The sequence below is a fragment of the Equus asinus genome, chromosome 3, assembly GCF_041296235.1.
Source record: "Equus asinus isolate D_3611 breed Donkey chromosome 3, EquAss-T2T_v2, whole genome shotgun sequence".
NCBI classification, from domain to species: Eukaryota; Metazoa; Chordata; class Mammalia; order Perissodactyla; family Equidae; genus Equus; species Equus asinus.
This window is the reverse complement of record NC_091792.1, coordinates 158,542,474-158,567,839: the sequence shown is the minus strand read 5'-3', so window position 1 is coordinate 158,567,839 and position 25,366 is coordinate 158,542,474. Positions and strand designations below refer to the sequence as shown.

General features: G+C 52.1%; 2 protein-coding genes across 8 annotated transcripts in view; one reads left to right on the top strand and one right to left on the bottom strand.

The window, feature by feature from the left end:
• Positions 1-3,377, bottom strand: part of TRMT44 (tRNA methyltransferase 44 homolog) — a 56,189-nt gene extending 52,812 nt beyond the window's left edge. For 3 of the 5 annotated variants that reach the window (XR_011502379.1, XR_011502380.1, XM_070506328.1), the window contains exon 1: positions 3,310-3,370. The gene's annotated coding sequence lies outside the window, so the exon portion shown is untranslated. Of the gene's footprint in view, positions 1-3,309 lie in introns of all 5 variants that reach the window. The other 2 variants (XM_070506329.1, XM_014855196.3) reach the window with 2 other exon arrangements.
• A 526-nt stretch (positions 3,378-3,903) lies between these two features.
• Positions 3,904-25,366, top strand: part of ACOX3 (acyl-CoA oxidase 3, pristanoyl) — a 52,747-nt gene continuing 31,284 nt past the window's right edge. Inside the window, exons 1-7 of one of the 3 annotated variants that reach the window (XM_044767898.2) lie at positions 3,904-4,071; positions 10,327-10,484; positions 10,890-11,123; positions 12,244-12,318; positions 12,813-12,902; positions 15,715-15,858; positions 20,381-20,469. In XM_044767898.2, the coding sequence (XP_044623833.2) occupies positions 10,341-10,484; positions 10,890-11,123; positions 12,244-12,318; positions 12,813-12,902; positions 15,715-15,858; positions 20,381-20,469 (776 nt within the window). In that variant the 5' untranslated portion in view covers positions 3,904-4,071; positions 10,327-10,340. Of the gene's footprint in view, positions 4,427-10,326; positions 10,485-10,889; positions 11,124-12,243; positions 12,319-12,812; positions 12,903-15,714; positions 15,859-20,380; positions 20,470-25,366 lie in introns of all 3 variants that reach the window. The other 2 variants (XM_014855202.3, XM_070506331.1) reach the window with 2 other exon arrangements.

Below are 25,366 nucleotides of genomic sequence, written 5' to 3'. Positions count from 1 at the left end.
TAGAAACACGATTATATATATATTAATATATAATACATAATATTATAATACATAATATTATTATATTGACAAATAAAAATGGCAAGTAATAGGATATATTGGAATATATGAGGAAGCCATTTGGTATAAACCTAATTCGGCCTGACCTTGTCTTTCCAAAAGGGCCTGACGGAGGCGGTTGAGCATGCATTGTATATCTGCTTTAGAGATTCCCTCTGGCAAGAGCAAAGGCCCTTGAGATAAAGGTGCAACTCCCCTCCCCCTCCGAACGTTGGCATCTCCTTAAAGATTAAGCATCTTTCTTTAGGCTGGGAACCGATTGCAGCACTCATCTGTGACCGCCCAGCTCGAGGCAACACACTTGCCACCCCATGGCGTTCACTGAGACAGCAGACCTATCTTCCGTTTCCATCAATCGCTGTGCTGACAGAGCAGCCTCGTGACTATTGTAAAAGGGACATTTCAATCATATGTGAAACATACTCTTTGAGGATATATAACCACCCTATATACCCCCACTTCTTTGGAGTGCTCTGTTCCTTTGTGGAAAGACTCTCCCGGGTTATAATCCTAAGATTTAAGCTCAGAATAAACTTACCCAAATTTTCATTTATAGATTGGTTATGGATTATTTTCGTTGACAATATTATAATAATACATAATATTGTATATATGTTTTTTTTTTTTTGTGAGGAAGATTGTCCCTGAGCAAACATCAGTCCCAATCTTCCTCTACTTTCTATGAGGAACACCACCACAGCGTGGCTTGATGAGCGGTATGTAGGTCCTTGCCTGGGATCTGAACCTATGAACCCTGGGCTGCTGAAGCGGAGCATGTGAACTTAATCATTATGCTACTGGGCCAGCCCCCAAACTAAATTTATGTTGCAAACCTCTTTCCCAATACCATTCTCATCTGCCTCCTACTTGGTGTAATTTTACTGGGGGAAGGAGGTTGTGCTGGGTGCTGGTGGCCACAGCAGAGCTGTGACAGGAGCGTGCTTAGCACTGATCATCATGGCCCATCCCACAGTAACCTGGTGACTCCTTTCTGGCCACTCTTGTGTGAATTCTGAACCAGTGAGGGAGGCGGTGGTGGTGGTGAGAGGGAAAGGAGGAAGGAGATAGGCGAGGCAAATGGCCAGAGTTTGGGAGGAAACTTCAGTGTTAACAATGTGTTCAAATAATTGCAGTTAACAATGATGGCCAATAGAGCAAATGACTAAACATGAGCAGGAATGGGTGTGCCAAACGAGGTGGAGTGGGACAGATGTCAAAATGAACAAGAGCACATGTGTGGGGACTGATGGCAGAGCTCTAGTAGGGGACTGCCAAGTCATTGTCAGCTGAGTTACTGAAAGAGTGCTCACCCTCCCACTCTGTTCCCACCAGCTCCGCTGCAGTTCCCAGTAGCTTCACCAGGAAGTAGCTAACGAAACATGTACAAAACCAAATTCCCTTTCTTTTCCCCAAAGTTGCTCCCCCTATGCTTGTCTCAGGCATTTCCATCCACCCAGGTCCCAGCAAAACAACCCACAGAGTAGTGTGTGACCTCTTCCTCTGTCCATATCTCACCACCATCCAATAGTTGCAGTGTCCACCAGTTTTACCTAGAGATGCCAGAGCACACTCCTTTTCAGACACAGGCCAAGCAGGGTCCTAAGGCCAGAGAGGGGACCGAGTATGGGGGAATGGAGGACTGGCAAGCAAAGACCAGAAGGTGGGTCCTGAAGTAAAGCCATGGTGGGCTTTACTGGGTGCTGGAAACAACAGTCTTAAACCCAGTTACCAGTTCAGGAAGCTAAATGGAGAGAGTGAAGTAACATGGCCCAAACTTGGAGGGTGGAGGTAGACATTGTGAGAAGAGAAGGGAGGAGAGAGAGGCAGAGAAGGGAGGGGGACCTGATGACACGTGCAAGCCTGCGAACATCCGCTCTGTATGTGGGCTCCATGTGCATTTTGTGACAACACCCATCTTTCATAGAACCAACAGCAAAATGTCCGTCAACTCCTCCCCCGCTCCAGCTGCACTGCCGAGGGCTCGTCTCAGGCCTTCGCCTCAGCTGTGCTAGATCCCCAGTTGTTCCTGTTCCGTCCTCTTCACCTTTAGCCTGCCCTCCATTGTCTGCTTAGAAACACCTACTCTCTCCCTCTCACTCCTGCAATGGGCTCAGATGAGTTCCAAGTGGAAAGATGTTTCTCTAATGTCAATAAAACATAGGAACCTGACTCACTTTTTAGTAGTTATAATTTTGGCAGAAACTGTGACCTAAAGGGGTGTGAATTCTGTAATGAAGGAGTATTTTATTACTGTCGAAAGTATCTCCAAACATTTGAAAAACAGCAGCACGTATTTTTATTAGACCACTGTTATTTGATCTGCAAGCAATCCTGGGTGCTTCTATGGACTCAGGGACCCCTTGGACCAATGCCACAGACCTCTGGCTGGAAACACTGGCCTAGATGAAAGATCAATTCTCACAGCTTAGCATGGCATGTACAGGGCCTGATAAATAAATGAAAAGCAACAGTGTATATCGGAGTATATGAGGAAGCCATTTGGTTTAAAACTAATTTGGCCTGACCTTGTTTTTCCAAAAGAGCCTGACGTGGCCTGTTGAGCATACATTGTGCATCTGCTTTAAATATTTAGTATGTCCCAAAGACAAGAACGAGGCCCTTAAAGATAGGAATATAGCTTCCCCCAAATCAGCAATTGTTTAAGTTTAAGCATCTCTTCCTGGGAACTAAGGATTTATTCTCGACTTGCTGTGCTCACCTTGTCACCACAGACCTACTGACCACGGACCTGCTGTGCTAGCTAAGCATCTTGTGACAACTGTAGAAGGGACATTTCTATCATATGCGATGTATGCTCTTTGTTCCGAGACGGTATAGAACCACTCTGTACACCCCACTTCTTTGGTGCCATTCCTTCTTTGGGGAAGGAAGGCCCTGGGCTAGTCCTCAGATCTGGCACATAATAACCTCACCTCAATTGTGATTTGTAGATTGATTACAGATCATTTGCGTCGACAGGCCCTAGTTTGTTGATCAGTCCCTTCCTCCTGCTTTTGCACCAGAAGGTCCCCCGATTATATCTCTGTTTTGAATAAGGGTCACAGCTGTGAGAGCAAGTGTTGCCATGGAATGAAGGAGAAGAAATTTCATAGCAGAATAGGAGTAGAAAGGGGATTTCCAGATATCAGCTGAGCATCTCCGTCCAGACGTCCTATCAACTTCTAAACTCGACGCCTCTCTAAAACTGAACGTGCCATCTTTTCTCTTCCCCGTGACTGCACTGCCCACCTTTCAGTTCCCTTTAAGTGGAAACCTTCTGACTCCTTCTTCCTTCTTCTTTACATGGTAAATCGCCAAGTCCAGTTGATTCTATTTCTGTAAATTCCATTCGAGGCGCGTGTCTTACTTTGGATTACCCGCCCCCCCGCCCCCCCCAAACAGAGCCGGAGACAAGGATCGGGGCGCAGGCGTTTAAGTATGGAGCTGCCCCAAGATGCAGGGAGGAGGAAGAGGGAAGTAGGAGACGAAAGAAAGAACGCCAGTAAAGGGTGGGTTTCGAGTTGGTTACTGCTTCCGGCACCCCGGCGCAATTCCCCCGCACCCTCTGAGGAACCGGGCGCGACCACGGTTCTCAGACTTGGCTGAGCTCCTGGGCGGCTCGGTAACTTGAGAACGCCAGGCCCCAGCCCGCGGGCTCCGACTCCGCCGCCCGGGACTGGCCGCAGGAGCCCGCGTGCTGAACGATCGCCGGGCACCTCAGCGCGAGGCCCACGGGGCGCCCGGGCGCGGCCAGGGACGGGCCTCCCGCGCGCACGGCCTCGGCGCTCCCGGCGCGCGACGCGTCCTGCGTTTCCCGGGCAACGGGGGCGGCCTGCGCGGCGCGATGACGTCAAGGGCGGACGGAGGCCGAGAGGCGGCGGCCTGGACGCGGCTGCGCGCGCACTCCGCTCGCCCTTGACTTTGCGCTCAGCTAGACGCCCACTGAGCGCCTGCTGTGTGCACTGGGCGGTGCGGAGAGACAGCGAGCCGGAGGGACCGCGCTTTTCTAAGGTCTAGCCTGCGTCAGCCCCGGGGCGAGGGGGCAAGGGGACGAGTGAGTGCCCGGTGGGAGCGGGGAGACAGCGTGTGCAAAGGGCCGGGGGCGCCCTGGGCGTCGGTGCACGCCCTTCCAGGTGCGGAATTGCCTGGAGCAGAAGTGGCAAGGGCCGGCGGGCGGGTAAACGCCTGAGACATTTTGAGGAGTTCGAACGTTGTTCTTTGGGGTCACTGGACACCTGTCACCTAAAGGAGAATGATGAGATCTACGTTGTAGAGTCACCTCTTCCACTGCAGAGAGGAAAATTGAGGTGGCTGTCGCTGTCGTAATGATATCAAGGCCGCAATCCCATGCTGGGAGGTGTTCCAGGTACTACTGTGAGTTTCAACAGCCTGGAAACTAGGCTAGCGTTACCGTGTCGCCATAACCACTGAGGCACAGACAGGCGAAGCGACTTGTCAAGTTCACTCAACTCGTAAGCTTTAACGTTGGGGTCTGACGCCAGACACTCTGGCTTCAGAATCCTTGCTCCCAGCAGCTGTGCTTCCTGCAGTAATGGTGACCTCAGGTGGCGGGGAGCTCCAGGGACTTACTGGCTGGTTAGGATCATGGGCTTTGGGGTCAGGTGTGCCTGATAAGAGCTGTGTGACCTTGGGCAACGTTCTTCACTCTGACAGGTCAGTTTCCTCACCTGGAAAATGCGAGCAAAGTTGAGATTATGTAGCTGCTTAACACATGCACCTGCACTCAGCGATCGCTCAGTGATCGGAGGTTATGATGATAGATTTAATAGGAGCGGGGAGAAGTGAGAGCATTGAGTAGGCGTTAGGGAGGCGCCGGAAGGACCCCGTAACTAACTGGGTCACAGGGCGTGATGGAGAAGGGAATTCCAGGATGACAACCCTTGGGCCACCGGCTGTCGAACTGGGCCTGCGGCAGGACAGGCTGGGTCAGGGGGCTCAGGGTGAGCCCACTGTTGAACATTCAGAGTTTGAGGGCCTCAGGAACGTGACGGGGAGGGGTGTCCAGGAAACTGCCAAGTGGGTGTGGAGGTCTCCACGCACGAAGGAAAATGTACACGGATGCCCTGATGCAGAGCGGGAGTGGCTAAGGCCAGGTCTGCGAGGAGATGGAAGAGGAGCGGCCGAGGAGGAGGGGAGTGGTGTTCTGGACCCCACGGGGGCGGAGCTCGAGGAGTCACAGGGATGGGGCCACGTGCGGGAAAGTCCAGAAGGTACTGTTCCCCTTGGACTTTATCACTTGCATTTGGGCACCTGGTTTCTGCCAAGAGCTGAGCCTTACTTTTTTTTTTAAGAAAAATTGCTTTATTGAGATCGAATTCACATACCCTGCAATTCAACTGTCTAAAGTGTGCAGTTCAGTGTTTTTCATATAGTCCCAGAGTTGCAACCATCACCACTGTTCAATTCTGTAAAATATTTTCATCACCCCAAAAGAAACTTTGGACCCATTAGAAGTCACGCCTGTGCACCCCCTCCCCAGCTGCTGGCAGCTGCTCATCTCCTTTCTATCTCTGTGTGTTTACCCATTCTGAGCGCTTCATGTAAATGGAATCATGTGATACACGATCTTTCGTGTCTGACTCCTCACTTAGCATGATGCCATAGCGTGTGTCAGTACTTCATTCCTTTTTGTGGCAAATAATATTTTGTTGTATGGACAGACTGTATTTTGTTTATCCGTTCATCAGTTGATGGACATATGTGTTGTTTCCACTTTTTGGCTATTATAGATAATGCTGCTGTGAACTGCCTTGTGCAAGTTTTTGTGTGGATATCTATTGTCATCTCTCTTAGGTATGTACTTGGGAGTGGAGTAGCTGGGTCGTATGGTAACTGTATATTTCACCTGTTGAAGAACTGCCAGACTTTTCCAAAATGACTGTAGTGACCATTTTACGTTCCCACCGGCCACGTGTGATGGTTGCTGGTGTATGACTGCTCCTCATCCTCATCAACAGTTGTTATTTTCTGTCTTTTTGGTCGTGGCCATCCTGGGGGGTGTGAAGTGGTATCTTTTTGTGGTTTCGATCTGCATTTCCCCGATGGCTAATGGTGTTGAGCATCTTTCCATGTGCTTGTTGGCCATTTTTATATCTTCAGAGACATGTCTATTCAAACCCTTAAAATTGAGTTATTTGGCTTTATTATTAAGATTTAAGATTCTTCATATAGTCTGGATACAAGTCTCTTATCAATATGTGATTTGCAAATATCTTCTCCCATTCTCTGAGTTGTCTTTTTGCTTTTGTTTTTTTTAAAGATTGGCACCTGAGCTAACAACTGTTGCCAATCTTTTTGTTGTTGTTGTTTCCTTTTCTACTTTTTCTCCCCAAATCCCCCGAGTACATAGCTGTATATCTTAGTTGTGGGTCCTTCTAGTTGTGGCATGTGGGACGCTCCCTCAACGTGGCCTGATGAGGGATGCCATGTCTGCACCCAGGATCCGAACCAGTGAAACCCTGGGCCACTAAAGTGGAGTGCGTGAACTTAACCCCTCGGCCATAGGCTGGCCCCTCTTTTTGCTTGCTTTCCTTTTTTTTTTTTTGAGGAAGATTAGCCCTGAGCTAACTACTGCCACTCCTCCTCTTTTTGCTGAGGAAGACTGGCCCTCAGCTCACATCCATGTCCATCTTCCTCTACTTTCTATGTGGGATGCCTGCCACAGCATGGCTTGCCAAGCGGTGCCATGTCTGTACCCGGGATCCAAACCAGTGAACCCAGGGCCACCAAAGTGGAACTTGTACACTTAATCGCTGCGGCACTGGGCCGGCCCCTCTTTTTGCTTTCTTAGTGGTGCTCTTTGCAGCAAAGTTTTTAATTTTGATGAATTCTAATTTTCTAATTTTTTTTATTTTATTGCTTGTACTTTTGGTGTCATATCAAAGAAGGCTTTGCCTAACTTGAGATTATAAAGGTTTACTCCTGTATTTTCTTGTAAGAGTTTTACAGTTTTAGCTCTTACATTTGGGTCTGTGATTCGTTCTGAGTTCGTTTTTGTGTGTGTGTGGACAGAGTTCAACTTCATTGCTTTACGTGTGGCTATCCAGTTGCCCAGCACCGTTTGAGAAAAGACTGCCCCTTCTCCTTGAGTCGTCTTGGCACCCTTGTCGAAAAGTAGTTAACCCTGCATGGACGGGTTTGTTGCTGGACTCCAGGTTCTAGTCCATTCATCCAAATGTGTCCGTCTTCATGCCAGCACCATAATGTCTTCGTTACTGTCACTTTGCAGTGAGTTTTGAAATCAGGAAGTGTGACTCCTTCAACTTTGTTCCTTTTTCAAGGTGGTTTTGTCTCTTCTAGGTTCCTTAAATTTCCATATGAATTTTAGGATTCGCTTTCTAATTCTTGCAAAGAAAGCCAGCTGAGGTTTTGTTTGCGATCACACGAAATCTGTAGATTAGTTGAGGAGTGTCGCTATTGTAACACTGAGTCTTCTGTTCCCTGAAGACGAGATGTGCTTACATTTATTTAGGTCTTAGATTTCTTTCGAGAATGTTTTGGGGCCGGCCCCGCGGCCGAGTGGTTAAGTTCGCGCGCTCCGCTTCAGCAGCCCAGGGTTTCGCTGGTTCGGATCCTGGGCGCGGACGTGGCGCCGCTCGTCGGCCATGCTGAGGTGGCATCCCACATGCCACAACTAGAAGTACCCACAGCTAAAAATACACAACTATGTACCGGGGGGCTTTGAGGTGAGAAAGGAAAAAATAAAATCTTTAAAAAAAAGAGAGACTGTTTTGTAGTTTTCAGACTATAAGTTTTGCACTTCTCTTGTTGAATTTATTTCTACGTATTTATTAATTTTGATGCTGTTGTAAATGGAATTGTTTCCTTAACTTCATTTTTGAATTGTTCATTGGTGGTGTATAGAAATACAATGGCGTTTTGCATATTGGTCTTGTACCCTGCAAACTGGGTGAACTAATTTTTAGTTCTGATAGTTTTTTAGTGAATTCCTTAGGATTTTCTATATACAAAATCATGTCACCTGCAAATAGAGATTCCAGCCTGGGTCATTTTCTTGCCTAATTGCACTGGCTGGAACCTCTAGTACGTCATTGAATAACGAAGGTAGAGCTGACATCTTGCCTTGTTCCTGATCTTAGGGGAGAGGCATTCAGTCTTTCATATTTGAATATGATGATAGCTATGGGTTTTTTGTAGATGCCCTTCATCAGGGTGTGGAAGTTCCCTTCTACTCCTAGTTTGTTGAGAGTTTTTGTCATGAAAGGGTGTTGGCTTCTGTCAAATGCTTTTTATGCATCAGTTGACGTGGTCATGTATTCTCCGGTGTGTTACATTAATTGATTTTTCAAATGTTGAACCAGCCTGCTTCCCAGGATAAATCGCACATGGTCGTGATGTATAGTCTCTTTCATATGTGGCTGGATTCAGTTTGCAAGATTTCCTGGAGGATCTTTGCGTCTATGTTCGTGAGGGACATTGGGGTTTTGTTTGGGATCACGTTGAGTCTGTAGGTCAGTTGGGGAGCAGTTGGTTTGTGGTTTCCTTTTCTTGTGATGTCCTTGGTTTGGGTGTCAAGGTAACACCAGCCTTATGGAATGAGTTGGGGAGTGTTCCCTCCTCTTCCATTTCTTGGCAGGGTTTGTGGATAACTGGCATCTTTCTTTAGGTGTTCGGTGGAATTCACAATTAAAGCCATCTGGCTTCTCTTTGTGGGTAGTTTATGGATTCCTCATTCAATCTCTTTCCTCGTTGGAGGTCTGTTCAGATTTTCCGTTTCTTCATGAGTCAGTTTTGGGTAGATTGTGTCTTTCTAGGAATTTGTCCATTTCATCTAAGTTGTCTAATTTGGTGGCATGTCGTGTTCATAATTTCCCCTTGGAATCCTTTTTATTTCTTTATGGTCAGTACTAGTTCCCCACTTTGATTCCTGATTTTAATAATTTGTGTTTTCTCTCCTTCGCTGGGTCAGTCTAGCTACAAGTTTGTCAATTTTCTTAGTCTTTTCGAAGAACCAACTTTTGTTTTTGTTGATTTTCTCTGTTGTTTTCTCTTCTCCATTCCATCCGTTTTTGCTCTAATCTCTCTTCTGCCTTCTGCTTGCTTCACGTTTAGTTTGTGCTTCTTTTTCCAGTGTCTCACACGGTGCTTGAGGAGCGTGACCCAAGGTCAGACATGGCTGGGTTCAAACCCCTTCTGTGCCGCTTCTCAGCTGTGGGAGCTCTGGAAAGACAGCCCCTCTGAGCTTCAGTTTTTCCATCTTCCAGTAGGGACAAGAGTACTTGGCTCACAGTTTGGGGGAAGGTTGAAGAAATCCCGTCTGTAGCGGGCACCGTCCCTGGCACCCAAGCAGGGCCTCCGATCACGCTCCTCCCACCCTTTCCCCTTTCCCTTAGAAAACACAGGGCCTTTTTCCAGTGAAAGAGATCGCTCTCCCACTGCTTATCGGCAGTATTGACCCGTCGTACTCAGAGTCCAACATCCTAGACGATTTCAGCTTCAGCTAAAAGGATGTGAAGGTTCCCGTGGGCCTCAAACAGCTAAGCTGGGGGTCCACACGCAGGACTCAGCTCTCCCGGTATTCCTCTAAGTCTGGGTTCATGAGCCACCCCCATCCCACGCCTTGGTTAGCCAAGGCTCTGTGGAAAAGGAAGCAGTCTACTTAGAAAATTCCAGAACCATTCAGTTGAGAGCTGGTTGTGGGGTGCTTGCTCTGTTAGTGGAAGACAGATGCCCGTGTGTCAATTAGTGTCCAGAACAAAAGCCTGTGTTCAAAGGCTCTGTGGCAGATATCCACGTCCAGGAGAGCTGGAAGGGGGTCCTTTGGTGCGATCGTGTGTGGCCAGTGGACCGGCGAGCATTGGCTGGATTCCAGAGGAGAGCTTCCTGGCCGCAGGGTCTGACTGCGCCTTCGGGGAGGGGTCTGGGTGGCTTGAGTGCCCCCCGGGAGGGCCAGGTGTTCTCAGGCCAGGCTGTAGCACATACAACCTCTGGACTCTACACCCGGCTCCCCCACAGCCTGTGATCGTGGCGCTTCCCAGCGTCGGCCCCGGGGCTGCCCTTGGCTGTCGCCGGTCTCCTTGGTCTCCTTGTTCAGGAGGGAAGTGAGGGGATCTCGCCTCACCGTTCGTTTGGGAAAATGGCTCTTCACGAGGTCATTCTCTTTAGCCTCCCTGTGGACTCAGAGTTCTTCTCTTCTTTATAGCGCGTTGCACGTCTGGGGTTGCTCATGGACGGTGTGAATAGATAAACTGAAACACGTGGGCTCAGGTTGTATCTCTTGTGCAGGTTGATGCTGAGCGATGGCATCCTCTTCGGAAGGAAGTGGCGATGCCCTGCTGCCAGATTTTCCCAGGGGGCCCCTGCAGGCCTACCGTGCCCGCGCCTCCTTCAGCTGGAAGGAGCTGGCGCTGTTCCTGGAAGGCGAGGACATGCTGCGCCTTAAGGTGAGGCTGGCGGCTGTGCGCGAGAGGCCATGCTGATCCGCAGTGCGGCCCGGGAGGCATCGCCGTTCATCGGCAGGATGGGGCTTCACGCTCTTGAAGCCACGTGGCCTCCCTGGGCCTCGGCTCCGCCTCGGTAAGGTGCGGCTAGTCCTGGGCCCAGCACAGGCCAGGACCCTGGAGCCCGGGGGCTGTGGAGGAGTCAGGAATGAGCACAGGTGGTCTAAGCTCTCTAAGCCTCAGTCCTTCTGCTTCCCGCTGGCAAGGGCTTTCGTCTGCCCCTGCGTTTCTGGGTTAGACAGTGTCCCAGGTAGCCGGCGGCCTTGAGAAAAACCGTGTGAGTGAGAGTGTAGCGAGCTTCCATCCTTTGACTCCAAATCGGCCATTCCCCATCTGCTGTGTTTCCAGAAAACTATCTTCTCGGCTCTGGAGGACGACCCCCTCTTCGCACGTCCCGGTGGAGGTGACCTCCCGATGGAGAAGTACCGGGAGCTGAACTTCCTGCGCTGCAGATGGGTCTTCGAGCACGACTTGCTCCGCGTGGAAGACATGCTCCAGAGCCCCCTGAAAGTCCGGGCGCTGGTCAACTGCCTGGGCATGTACGACTGGTCCCTGGCTGCCAAGTTTTTCCTGCACATGCTGGTAAGTAGTCAGGTGGGAGAGGGAAGGACATGAGGCTGTCACAGTCCACTCTCCAGCCTTGGGATGGCCCTGCCCCAGGGCCAGGCGGGAGGAAAAGACACTAAAACTACAGGTACTTGTTTCCTTGGAAGACACACAGCGCATAGCATTTGCACAGTTGGGCCCAGCCCAGTGGCCTGGTGGTTAAGTTCAGTGTGCTCTGCTTTGGAGGCCTGGGTTTCCGCGTTTAGATCCCAGGCACGGACTACCCTGCTCATCAGCCATGCTGTGGTGGCGAATCTTCCTCACCAAAAAAAAGAAAGAGAGAGAAGAGATTTAGACAGTTGCCGTTGTAGATTGGTAAATGTGTGCTTTTAAAGTTTTGTGGTGATTTATGTGTTTGGGAAATGTTTGTTTAAAGAGATTTCTAAGAAATAATACAGGAAACAAAAGCAGAGATTAGAATGTGTGAGCAGATCTTGTGATTAGGTCTGCAAAGTCCCATTTTTTCAGCTATCTATGCAAATTTACACACGTAAGTCCTTGAGTAAAATCCAGTGCCGTGAAAGTTAAAGCCCCTTAGAAGAGGAGCTTTGGGACGTCTTTTGCTCTATTCCAAAAGAACACAAAGGAAAGGGAAAGTAGTTCGAAGGAGAGGCCTGTGTCCCTTCCTCTCCAGCTCCCAGGCAGAGATGCGCTCGGAGGCGGTGGCTGGGCCTCGCCCTGGCTCGCGGTCGGTCCATGTGTTGTCAGGTGGAAAGCCGGGCTCGCTCTGCCCGTCAGGCCCCCTCACTCCCTGCCTTCCACACCCTCCTCTCCTGGCTCCCTGCTGCCCACAGACCCTCGGGATTTCTTTCAGTCTTCGAAGTTCAAAGTGATCCTGTTTAACTCACGTGAACTGGTTGGGGCAGGGACCCAGGTCCTACCACTCGCATGAGCTCAAGGACAGGGCGGCTGGGTCTCAGGGGACCCTGGGCCCCGGTGCTGGTGCTGTCACTTAACTCTCGGAGCTTCCTTCTCGTCTGAAGTGTGGTGGGGAGGGACCGTCGTGGGGCGGGCGGTGACGTGCTGGTCGGGCAGGATGTCCTGGGATGGCAGTACTCATTAACTTCCACCTGTTTCTGTGACATTATATCTTCAGGTTTTTGGATCAGCCATTTACAACTCTGGTTCTGAAAGACATTTCAAATATATTCCGAAGATCTTCAACATGGAGGTAAGTTCCGGTTTGCAGTGAGTTGTGAGCCTCTGTTCTCTTCTGTCTTCTCCTTAGAGGCGTGTGACGGGCAGATGGCAGACAAGGGTCCCCGGGGGTTATGCTCATCTTATTTCCCAGTGTCCTTAGGCTTCTTGCCAGATAGCTAACACTCTTGTTTACCAGATGTGGGTATGCTAAATTCCTTGCACTGTATGAATTTAGCTTTTTCTTATCAAAGCTGAAGCTTCCATTTCCTTCTGCCGCCGGGGAGCGGTTCTTGCCGCAGTGCTCACTCAGCGAGGCCGCTGGCAGATCCTCCGACCCGCTGTTCCGCAGGCTGGGGGGTGGGTCCATCTCACAGAATGACTGTGAGGTCCCTGGGCAGGTAGATGGGTAGATGGAGATTTGGGGCTTTGATCCATGGCTTAGTCCTTAAAGGGAAGAGGGTGGCAGGTGACCCAGGAACGCACAGACAGAGGCTTTGTAGCTCATCGTTTTGTGCTTCCGTGTAGATTTTTGGATGTTTTGCTTTAACTGAACTGAGTCACGGGACTAACACCAAGGCCATCCGGACTACCGCTCACTACGACCCCACCACCGAGGTAGGCGTGACCTTCCCTCCGTCCCTGGGCTTCGGGCACGAGGAACCGGGCAGTGTTGTGGTGAAAAAGTCGTCAGATGGAGAGACCGTCCTTGTCCCCCGTGCTTGCACAGCGCATGCCGACATCCAGCCGCCGCAGGGAGGGAGCTCTCGAGACACGGAGTCTGAGCCACAGAACCCGCTCCCCGTGAGCTGTGTCTCGGTTTGGACCTGTGTCGTCGGAGGCCAGTGGAGAAGCTGGCCATCCGTTAAGCGTGTTTCTGTTTCTCGGGCAGCCAGTGGCAGTTGGTTTTGTGACAGTTCAGATCACTCACGCTTTATGAAATGGCAGTTTGCGAGGCTCCTCCGTGACCCTCGTCCCTTTCCAGCTGCCCGTCTGCGTCCCCTGCCTGCGGCCGAGCTCTTTCGGCCAGCGGCCTCCCTTCTCCGTCCCTCCCTGCCCACTGCAGTCTGGCCCCCTGGACCCTCGCCATCTTCCTGCATGCAGGCCTCGTCCCGTGGCTGTCCTGTGGCGTTTGCCCCGTCGGCCCTGTCTCACACCTTCATCAGCATATCTGTCGAGTGCTGCCCTGTGCTGCGCGGTTCTCGGTGCTGTGTGTCGCAGGCTGTGTCCTTGCTCTGAGCGAGCGGACGGTCTGCTGGAGGGAGACAGACCGTGAACAGATGGATTCATGTCTATTGCCCAATAGTCGGTGCTGGGGGGGAAGTGAGGGCAGGGAGAGGACGGGGCGTGCGGGCCGGTGGGGGCCTCCTCGCTCCGGGACCCCTGTGCCTCCCCCGTTCTGCTGCCCTCCCCCAGTCCTGGCAGCCGCCCCCTTCGCCTCCGTTCTCACTGTGGCCTGTGTCCTTGCCCTCCTTTGCTCCCCTGGCTGGTGTCTGGGGAGCCTTTCACCTTCCCCCATTGTAGTGTGGTTTGGAAGAGTCTGTGCAGCAGGAAGTGAAGCCCTGTGCCTGTGTATTTGCTCGTCATCCGTTCGTTCAACAGAGAGCACCGAGCATGGGCTGTGTGCCTGGGGCGCTTCAGGCCAGGAGCCGAGGGCCAAGCCCGAGAGGAGCTGGAGCGGGGATGAGGGAGGGTGGTCCCCGTGCCGCACCGTGTGGGCTGCTGTCTCGGGCTTAGAGCCGAGGGCCTCCCTCCACCGCCCGCCGCTCAGCCAAGGCCTCTTGGGGTTTTCTGTTTTTAAGCCACGGGATGCCGCTGTCTGCACCGAGTTCTCTCTGGCTCCATGGCCCCTGCCCCTGCCCCTGCACTCTGTGCCTGTGGGCTCTGTGTGAGGCGGGGAGGCCTGTTCAACTCTGGCAGAGAGAGGGTGGCACCACATGGCCTCGGGCTGGGGCCTCGTGGGCCGGTCTGTTTCTAACCACTTCTTCCTGGCAGTTGGTGCTTCAGTGAAGGTGGGGGCACGACGTCCGGGCAGTGAGGTCAGGAGCCCGGAGCCCCTCACGGGCTCTGGTTATGCGTTCGTCTGGACAGCAGTATTCATTGGGTACCTGCCACGGGCTGGACGCTGCTCGTAGAGACTGTATACAGAGCGGCGAGCAAACAGATAAATCTCTGCTCTGGGACGACTCTCGTGCCAGAGGGGAGACACGGACACCAGGAAGAGAAGCCGGTTGTGCCAGGGGCTATGGAGCCTCGAAGGGATTGGGGTGGAGCGTGACGAGGCACAGGGAGGGCATCTGCAGAGGTGACAGACTGAGACCGATTGGCACGAAGGAGACAGTTGGGTGAAGCCCCGCGTGGGGAGGCAGCGATGCTGAGGCCCCGAGGGAGCTGGCCAGCGGGTGACTCCTGCAGGGCACAGCAGCCGCGGCAGCTGAAGTGTGGGCAGCGGAGAAGCAGAGGTCGCCCTGAGAGTGGAAAGGAAGGCCAGCTGGCAGTCTGCTCTCCCGCCAGCTCCCACTTTCCTTTAGTGAGGTCTCGACTCTGCAAGCTGCTGCGTAGCACGCTGTAGTTTATAAAACCGTGCACGCTGCCTGATTCTGGAAGGAATTCTCCCGGCACGTCCTTCCCGCTTCCCACCCTGCAGGAAGAGGGAGAGCTGAGAATGTCCCGACGCTGGCCTCCGTCAGTCACCGGGCCACCGTCCCCTCCCCTCCCCACCCGACTCATAGGCCCTCCCGTGGGGCCCTCCCCAGGGGCAGCCCCAGCCCCCGGCGACCACCCCGGCTCCCTCTTCTCTTCTGCCAGCTGCATCCTCTTCTGACCACGCCTCTCAGCTCGGTTGAGAAAAAGAAGGGGAAAAAAAAAAAGATTAGCAACAGATGCTAGCTCAGGTGCCAATCTTTTTTTTTTTGCTTTTTCTCCCCAAATTGCCCCAGTACATAATTGTATATTTTAGTTGTGGGTCCTTCTAGTTGTGGCATGTGGAATGCCGCCTCAGCGTGGCCTTATGAGCGGTGCCATGTCTGCGCCCAGGATCCGAACCAGCGAAACCCTGGGCCGCCGAAGCAGGGTGTGCGAACTTAACCATTCAGCCACGGGGCCGGCCCCCTCAGGTGCAAATCTTAAAAAAATTTTAAAAAAAAAGGCTGCGGTCAGGGAGGCCCCCCAGCTCCCTGAATATTTTGCATATATCTTACTGTTTGGCATGTTAGTTATCATTTAAAGTTCTTCTTTAAGTCGTAAGACCCAGGACTATGCTCTTTAGAAATAGATCTACTTGTGCCTTACAGGCAATAAGACGTTCAGTCAGTTCTTCCTCTTGCCTCAAAGGTTTTGAACAGAGAAAATCAAATGTATCAAAAAGGAAAAGGAAGTCTGTCTGTGTTTCATGTGCTAATCATAACTTTTGCTTTTTTTCCTCGTGCAGGAATTCATCATACATTCCCCCGATTTCGAAGCTGCCAAATTTTGGGTCGGCAACATGGGCAAGACTGCTACGCATGCGGTGGTGTTCGCACAGCTGCATACGCCGGGGGGCGGCTGCCACGGCCTGCATGCCTTCGTGGTACAGGTGGGCTGCCTGTGGTGGGGGTGCTGGGGTTCTCAGCTGGGCTGGTTCTGCCCCGGGGGCACCTGGCGGTGTCTAGAGACTCGTCATCACGGCTCCAGGTGGGGTGCTCTGGCATCTGGTGAGTGGGGACCCCGGATATAGCACAGTGTCCTGTGGTGCATGGGACAGCCCCGCCCACTCACCTGCTCACCATAGGTGCTGCCACCCCAGGGTCACTTAGTGGAGACTCCTGCCATCTTCCTGGTGGCCACGTCGGCCTCGTCTCGGACACTTGTCACAACCTTCCTGGCCCTGCCCTCCCAGGATTCCGCCATGGCAGGTCTCCAGTGGGCCCCCGGGGTTCTGGCGTGAAGTCTGACTTGGGGGCCTTGAAGGAGCCTGTTCCTGGGTCACAAATAGGGAGCTTTGGCCAATGGAGGCCTCTGGGACTGATGGCTGGGCTAGGGTTCCCCGCCTCCCCTGGGGGACCCATTTCCCAACTCCTCAGGGCGGCTGCAGTGTCCCCAAAACTGGAGCTTCCGGAAGGCTGCCCAGGACTTTCTGGCTGGGTGGCTGGATTCTGAGTGGAGCCCTGCTTACCCCCACCCCAGCCCCTCCTGGCGTTTTTGTTCTCCAGGGCTTTCCCGGTGGAGGGTGGGGGGTGGCTCTCATGGGAGTAGCAAGTCATCGTAGTTTTTTTAATTGAGGTGACAGTCATGTAACATACAATCATGGTTTTAGAGTGGACAGTTCAGTTTAGCACATTCACAGTGTTGGGCAGCCACCTCCTCTCTGGTTTCAGACGTGTCATCTCCAGAACACCCCGCCCCACGGAGCAGGCGCCCCGCCTCCCTTCCCCAGCCCTAGGGAACCGCTCCTCCACTTCTGGACATTTCACATAAAAGGGGCAACGATATGTGACCTTCCTGCCTGGCTTCTTCCATGTGACGTGTCTTTGAAGTTCATCCAAGTGGCAGCATGTGCCAGAGTGTCCTTCCTTTTGGGGCTGAATTATCAGTTGTGTGGGTGGACCGCAGTTTGTGTGTCCGTCTGTCCTGGATGGACACTGGGTTCTTTTCCCCTTTTGGCTGTTGTGAGCGTGCTCCTGTGAACACTTGTGAGCAAGTGTCTGTCTGAACACCTGTTTCCAGTTCTTTGGGGTGGATCCCCATGAGTGGGACTGCTGAGTCACGTGGTCATTCTGTGCTTGACCTTTTGGGGAATATCATATGTTTTCCACAGGTCCCACCATTTTATTTTCCCATCAGCAACATAGAAGGCTTCCAGTCTCCTCACATCCTCACCAACACTTGTTATTTTTACTTTCTTTCTTTCTTTTTTTTTAAAGATTAGCACCTGAGCTAACAACTGTTGCCAATCTTTTTTTTTGTTCTTCTCTCTAAGCCCCGCAGTACATAGTTGTATATTCTAGTTGTGGGTGCCTCTGGTTGTGCTATGTGGGACGCCACCTCAACATGACCTGATGAGCGGTGCCATGTCCATGCCTAGGATCCAAACTGGGGAAACCCCGGGCTGCCAAAGCGGAGCGTGAGAACTTAACCACTCGGCCATGGAGCCAGCCCCTCTTTCTTTCTTTCTTTCTTTTTTTTTGGCTGAGGAAGATTTGCCCTGAGCTAACATCTGTGCCAGTCCTCTTCTGTTTTGTATGTGGGTTGCTGTCCAGCATGGCCGCTGATAGACAAGTGGTGTAGGTCTCCGCCCAGGAACCAAACCCAGGCCACTGAAGTGGAGTGCGCTTAACCACTAGGCCTCCAGGGCTGGCCCTCATTTTCTTTTTTGATAACCACTCTAGTGGGTGTGGAGTAGTATTTGTTGTGGTTTTGATTTGCATTTTCTTAGTGACCAGTAATGTTGAACATCTTTTCATTTGCCAGTTAGCTGATTGTCTGTCTTCTTTGGAGAAATATCTGTTTAGATCCTTTGCCCTGTGGAAGGAAGCGGAGATGCCCATGGGAAAGGCAGGGGCCGTGTCCTTGGTGCTGCTGGAGCAGGGGCTCGGCCACCATCACCTGTGTTTGGCAGAGACTCAGAGGCAGGCAGAGGAGTGGGTGTGCTTCACAGAGGAGAAAAGGGGCTCAGGGGGGCCCTGAGGGTCTGGGAGCCTGGGGAAGAGGATGCCTCACTAGGAGGGGGCGTCCCAGGTGACTGTGAGGGGGCATGTCTGGCTCTGTCGATTTGGTCCTGAGGTGGCCATGGGGACAGAAATTAGGGACGCTGTTGGTTACTGCTGGAGTCCTGGCTGGTTGGTACAGGTTGTCATTTGGCCTGGCAGGCTGCTGCAGGCCGTGGGTGAGAGCTCATGATATGGTCTGGCCATTGTCTGCCTGTACGTTCAGCCCCTCCGTCCATTTCTAAATTGGGTTGTCTGTCTTTTTATTGTTGAGTTACAAGGGTTTTTTATATGTTCTGGATACTAAACCCGTATCAGATAGATGATTTGCATGTATTTTCTCCCATTCTGTAGGTTGTCTTTTCATTTTCTTGATAGTGTTCTTTATGCATACAGGTTTTTAACTTTGATGATGTCCAGTTGATCCATGTTTCTTTTTTGCTCACGTCCGTATTTCTCACTTTACATTTGAGCTACTGCAGACGAGGTGTATTTTTCAGGTCCGAGGCCACCATCCGTCACTCCTGTGAGTGCAGATGTGTACCTGAAGTGAGCTTCTGATGGAACTTGTCTGGACTGGAATCCATGTCGTTCAGTGTTCAGTGTCTCTGGTTCTCAGACTAGAGAGCTGCGGTGTTTCAGACTCTTTACCAGTTAAGCTTAAATCCTCAGTGGGGTTTAGCCGTCCCTCCATCCAGCAGCTGGCTCCTGTGCCCCTGGTGTGGTTCCCACAGGCTCGGGGGCAGCGTGGCCCCCTGTCCCCGGGGCTCAGCGCCTGCTGAGGAGGACTGGGCCGGGGAGCCCCAGGGTGGTTAGGTTGCAGTTGTGATGCGCGCTGCTCACGGCCAGCTGGGAAGGTGGAGGGCGATAATTCGTGCAGGTTCTTGTGTCAGGTTGGCAGTGTCCAAATGTTGTGGGGAATGTATATGTCAGCTGACACAATTATCTGTTTTTGAGATAAGCAGACCATTAACCAGCTCTGCCTTTGACCCTGGTCAGCGTCTTTCCTGGCCTGGAGAGGTCCACGCACTGTGTTTGTAAGGACAGCAGTGCCGTCTACTCCCAGAGGAACCGACCCCTTGCACTCACTGTATTGTTCTGTTTGGTTACCTGCAAATCACCGGATTCCTTTTGTATCTGTTCTCCTCTCCATCTCCACTTTTGAAACCATTTTCTAATTTCAAAACGCTTTTAAAAGTTTGTATCTGAATCTTTACTGAGCCTTATTGAAAGATTTTAGAGAAAGGGAAAAGATGGTTGACTTTTGGGTTCCAGCCTTCTATTTTATTTTAAATATCATGATTATAAAGTTCAATTAAGTTAGATCCTTGTGGTACTGAAGTAAACAAAATCCAGCAATTCGTACAAATAGCTCAATCCCAAATAGCACAAATTCAGTAATTCTGTAAAGCGGAGTTTCTCAGCCTCAGTGCTGTTGCCATTTCGGGGCGGCAGTTCCATGCTGTGGGGCTGCCATCTGCAGTAGGGTGTGGGGCAGCTCCCCTGGCCTCCAGCCACGAGGTGCCTGTGGTTCCCCTGGTTGTGACAACCAGAACTGTCCCAGACATTGACGAGTGTCCCCGGTGGGGTGGGTGGGGGGTGGCAGACTCAGGCCTGGGTGGGAATCGCTGCTTTAAAGGTATTCTAGAAGGAAACTCCTGTCCTGAGTGCAGAGCTCACACAGTGAGGAATGTCAGCGAGCAATGTCTGTCTTGTTAGGGAAATGCATTTCTTGGAAACTCATTTTGAGGAGCAGAGGTTTACAAAAATAATCTTAGGCTTTTTCACCCACAGCACACGTGTGCACAGCCATTTTGTCATTTTATTAAAATCCAGCAGGAAGTCCTGTGTCTGGAACATGCATGTGACGTTCGTAAACGTCAGATGCCAAGTTCCTGAGGCAGCAGGGACGATCCGTTCCTGCCTGAGTTTCCTGAGGCTGTTGTGACAAAAGAAAACACCCCCAGCTGGAAGGCTTCAAACAACTCAAGTTTCTTTCCCTCTCAGTCTTGAGGCCAGAAGTGCAAGATCAAGGTGTGGGCGGGGCTGTGCCCCTCCGGGGGCTCCAGGGGAGGCCCCTTTCTGCCTCTCCTGGCATCTGGGGGCCACCAGAGTCCCGGGCTTGTGGGCGCATCCCTCCGGTCTCTGCCTGTCTTCTCTCCTCTCCTGACTCTCAGAGGACACTGGTTGTTGGGCCTGGGCCGCCCGGTGGTCGGCAAGGACCTCCTCTGAGATCTTTAGCGTAACTACCTGTGCAGGGACCCTGTCTCCACATCAGGGCAGGGCACACGGTTGCACCCCCCGCGCCTGCCTGGAGGGAGCCCAGGGCTCAGTCACTGGCGTTTTTGACGATACTCGCTTGATTCTGTGTGGTCGTAACAGTTGCTGTCTGTTGCTCTCTGTACTTTGTAGATTCGGGACCCGAAGACCCTCCTCCCCATGCCGGGGGTGATGGTTGGTGACATCGGGAAGAAGCTGGGGCAGAACGGTCTGGACAATGGGTGAGTGTGCTCCCCACGCTCCTCGCGGGGTCGTTAAGAAAGGCTGCTTACTCGGGACCTGGATTCCTGCCGAGTCCAAGGCCACGTGGCCGCTCGCACTGTGACCTCCCTGCGTCCCTCAGTGCTGTCCCCTCACCCTCCTGGACTCCTGTGGGCCAGGTAAAACGTGGCGGGGACACATGCCTCACCTGCGTACCTGAGAGCGTGTCCTGAGGGCCTGCGCGTCTCCCTGGGGGATTCCAGGGTCAGCGACGCGGGAGCCGTGGAAGCTGACAGATTTGGATTCAGGTCCTGGGTCCACCTCTGACTCTCTTATGTTGACCAGCTCTCGGCCTGTTTCCTCACCCGTGAAGTGTGCACGAGGACAGAGTCCTTCTGAGCGGGCCGAGGCAGGTCGTCCTGCCCGTTTGCTCTGGCTCAGTGCCCCGAACCTGCACATGGGGGACTCTGTGCCCTGTCTCTGGAAGCCTGGCTGAGGGGCTTTCTGCTCCTCTGCTCCTGTGAGGTGGTCTACAGCTGGGGAGGAAGCCAAAGCAGGGCCGTGCCTTAGTCATGTGTCCTGCGTCGTGTCTCTGGAGTGTTTATAGACTTGCTGCTTCGTAACAGGGAGCCGCCTCTCCATAGTTTGACTCACCGGCTATCATAACCCTGGTCATTTGGGTATGAAGCAGGAGGCGGGTCATCGCCAGAAAGAGAAGCTGGACCAGGTGGCTTCCAAGGACCCCGAGTGTGGAGAGACCTCGTTGCATCTGTCCCTTCCGGGAAGTCGGGGTGCTGGGTATGTGGGGAGAGTCTCAAATCTCTGCTTGGACCCTCAAAACACGGGGGGCCCAGACTGTACCAAAGAGGGCTGGGCAGCCTTGATTTTACTCAGTGCCAGCTTGAGGAGAAAACAGAAGGATGTGGTTAACGAGCAAAACGAAGCACGCGTGCACAAAACCCTTCTAACCAATACCTGTCTCCCGGAATTCTGGCGCCTCTCGCTGACTAAAAGAGCCTGTTTGACACTGGGGCCAGCCGGGGAGGAGGGTGTCCCCAGTGGGGCCGTAAATGCCTTTGATCACTACTTTGTGCAGTGGGGGGGGCCCTGGCGGCCCACGCTGAGGCTCGCCATCCTGTCCTTGTTCTCGGGGCGGTGGGGAGGCATGGCCGCATTCTGGTCTGTCCGAGAAGGTTGCACTGGCCGTGGTGAGGAGACATCAAGGAAGGCCGTGCAGGAGGTCCTGTGGAAGGGACTGCCTCGTTCTGGACTTTGAGCACTAGCATCCTTTTGTTAGATCCACGTGTCCAGTTTGGGGCCCAGAAAACACGTGATTCGTGACTCCGTCTGTGGAGGGGTCTGCACGTACATGTAAGGCCAGGCGGTGCATCCCCAGGCGCGTGCTGTGGTAAATCACCCTCCAGCTGCGGATAAAGGTGACCAGGTCACATCCAGTGGGCGGCACCAGGTGTGGGCCTGGGTCTCTATTCTCTGTTCATTTGGTTTTTACTATTTAGAGTCTTTAACGTTGTTTTGGAACATCACCAAAACCCCTGCACTTGTTTCCCCTGAATAAACTCAGACTCCTAGAGACTGAGCACCTGTCTCTTGTTCTCATGGTCCCCAGGAGCATTGAGTAGAGCCACGTACAGTGAATGTGTCACAGAACATGGCCCAGGCTCTCCTGAATCAGTATGTCACGTTGCTGGGGCAAAACCTCTTCTGAGACCCAGAAATGCCGGGCACCGCCAGCGTGGTCCTGGGCAGTGTAAGGGCCACCCTGTGGCGCAGCCGCGGGGCGGCTCCCCCACACCCGTGCCACCGTGCCTGGGAGCTGCTCAGTGGCAGGCTGGTGAGACGCTACAAGCAGCCACAAGGGTCTCTGAGCCTCTGAAGGTTCAGTGACTTGCTCTGGTGCCGGGCTGTGAGCTGTCACGTGATGCCGCCGGACCCCCACCCGCTCCTGCTCCCCAGAGATGCTGGCTCCGTCCTGGCCTTGGGCTTGCGCCCAGCAGAGGGCGCACGGGGTCCGAAGCTCCGCGCTGGCTCCTGAGGCCGTGCCAGGATCCTGCTGGCTTCTCTGCCTGGGAGCTGTGCAAGTTCTCCATCGAATTTGAATGTCAGGGTTCTAATTTAGTGATTTTTTTTCCCCCAGATCATTTATTTTGGAAAAAAAGCCAAGAATTTGTAAGTTAGATTTTGTCACTTCCCAAGAATTCCCAAGTATGTGGGATGGCCGTCTAGAACTCAGAAGCAAACATGAATTGTGTGGATTAATTTTGGCCAAATAACTCTGGAAGTCAAATAATGAAGACCCTGTCAAGTGAGGTTTTCAGCCAGACCTTTGATGTGGGCTGCAGCTACATTTGTTTGTTTGTTTGTTTTTGAAGGGAGATCCCAAATTGGGACCCTCAGTTCCGCTGATCGCTTCAAGAGGCACGTGTCTCGCCACAGCGCCCTCTGTCAGCTTTGTCCGTCCCACTTTATTTTTACTACGTGGTTTGTCTATTTCTTTCTTGCGTTTATTATTTATTTATTTATATGTATTGCAGCAACATTGGTTTATATCATCATATAAATTTCGGGTGTACATCGTTATATTTCATTTCCTGTGTAGACTATGTCATGTTCACCGCCCGAAGACTAGTTACCACCCATCGCCACACACATGTGCCCTGTCACCCCTTTTGTCCTCCTCCCCCCTCCCCCTCTGGTAGCTATCACTCTAATCTCCATCTCTGTGTGTTTATTTATTGCTGTTGTTATCTTGTGTTTATGAGTGAGATCATACAGCATTTGACTTTCTCCCTCTGACTGACTTCACTTAGCATAATACCCTCAGGGTCCATCCATGTTGTTGCAAATGGCAAGATTTCATGTTTTTTGTGGCTGAGTAGTATTCCACTATGTATATACCACACCTTCTTTATCCATTCGTCCCTTGATGGGCACCTAGGTTGCTTCCAAGTCTTGGCTATTATGAATAATGCCGCGATGAACATAGGGGTGCGTGTGCCTTTATGCATTCGTGTTCTCATGTTCTTTGGATAAATACCCAGCAGTGGGATAGCTGGATCGTATGGTAGATCTATTCTTAATTTTTTGAGGAATCTCCATACTGCTTTCCAAAGTGGCTGCACCAGTTTGCACTGCCACCAGCAGTGTGTGAGGGCTCCCTCTTCTCCACATCCTCTCCAACATTTGCTATTTCCTGTCTTGTTAACTATACCTATTCTGACCGGAGTGAGGTGATATCTCATTGTAGTTTTGATTTGCATTTCCCTGATAGCTAATGATGTCGAACATCCTTTTATGTGCCTGTTGGCCATCTGTATATCTTCCTCGGACAAATGTCTGGTCAGATCTTTTGCCCATTTTTTAATTGGGTTGTTGTTTTTTTGTTGTTGTTGAGATATATGAGTTCTTTATATAGTTTTGAGATTAACCCTTATCAGATGCATGGTTTGCAAATATCTTCTCCCAATGTCAGGTTGTCTTCATTTTGTTGATGGTTTCCTTTGCTGTGCAGAAGCTTTTTAGTTTGATGTAGTCCCATTTGTTCATTTTTTCTATTGTTTCCCTTGCCCGGTCAGACATGGTATTTGAAAATATGCTGGTGAGACTGATGTCAAAGAGTGTACTGCCGATGTTTTCTTCTAGAAGTTTTATGCTTTCAGGTCTTACATTCAAGTCTTTGATCCATTTGAGTTGATTTTTGTGCATGGTATAAGGTAATGGTCTACTTTCATGCTTTTGCCTGTGGCTGTCCAGTTTTCCCAGCACCGTTTATTGAAGAGAGACTCCTTTCTCCATTTATGCTCTTGGCTCCCTTGTCGAAGATTAGCCATCCATAGATGGCGCAGCTATGTTTTTGTGCGATTGCTCTCAGATGAGGCAGGGCCTTTCGGCCTTGGGAATCCATCTCAAAAGTGGCTGGGCAGAAGTCCCAAAAGGTGCTAGATGTGTGGGTCACAGGTGGGGCTGGGGTGATGGTGATGGTGGGAGGCCCAAAGGAGGAAGAAAATTGCTAGAACTTGGAGCAGAAAGCCCAGGGCAGAGGGTGTGCAGTGCCTGGGAGCAGGGTCTGCAGCTGCAAGCGCCCAGCACAGCCCCGCCCCCCGCCGGGGTCACACTCTCCCTGTGCCACGTACGCCCCCGTGCCACACACACCCTGTGCCACACCTGTGTCATAGCCCGGGGTCACACACTCACCCTGTGTCACACACCTGTGTCACACGCACACACTTGTCTCACACTCTTGTTTCACACACATCCCATGTTGCACACCCCCCTTGTTCAGATACACCCAGTGCCCCCCACACCCTATGCCCTCTGGGACACTGGGAGTTCTGGCTTGCAGGCTGGCGCCCCAGTCTGGCCATTGTCTGACTGTTTGGGACCAGCTTTTGTGAGGTAGAAGTGCTCAAAGAGAGTACGGGAAATTTTTGCTTTCCATTAAACCCAGCGAATACTTGTGCAAATATAAATATATTTGGCCTTGTTCCACCTCTGGGTGGCACGGAAGGGCGAAGATTTTCCACTCCTTACAAAGGGCTCTTCGAGTTTACCGGGTTGTTCTTGCAGCAGCATTCCTTGGCTTTCAAGGAAAGCCAGTGTACACAGGGGCGTTGGCATCAACTCTGGGGTTCTGGAAAAGTGGGCGTCTGAGTGTGCAGCCACACTCACAGCTGTCATGTGGTGGCCCCCTTGGCTGGGCCTGCCAGTGCCCCAGGCTGGCCGTGAGGAGGGGCTGCAGCCGGCCATCCTTCCCCACGTGGCTGGAGGAGTGTAGGAGGCCCTCCGAGCCACCCATGCCCGCTGGGCTCTGCTCCCCCCAGGTGTGCTGGAGGGCACGCTGTCCTTACCCCAGGCCCTCCTGGGACCTGGGTTCTCTGGAGATGGCACCAGCGCCCCGCA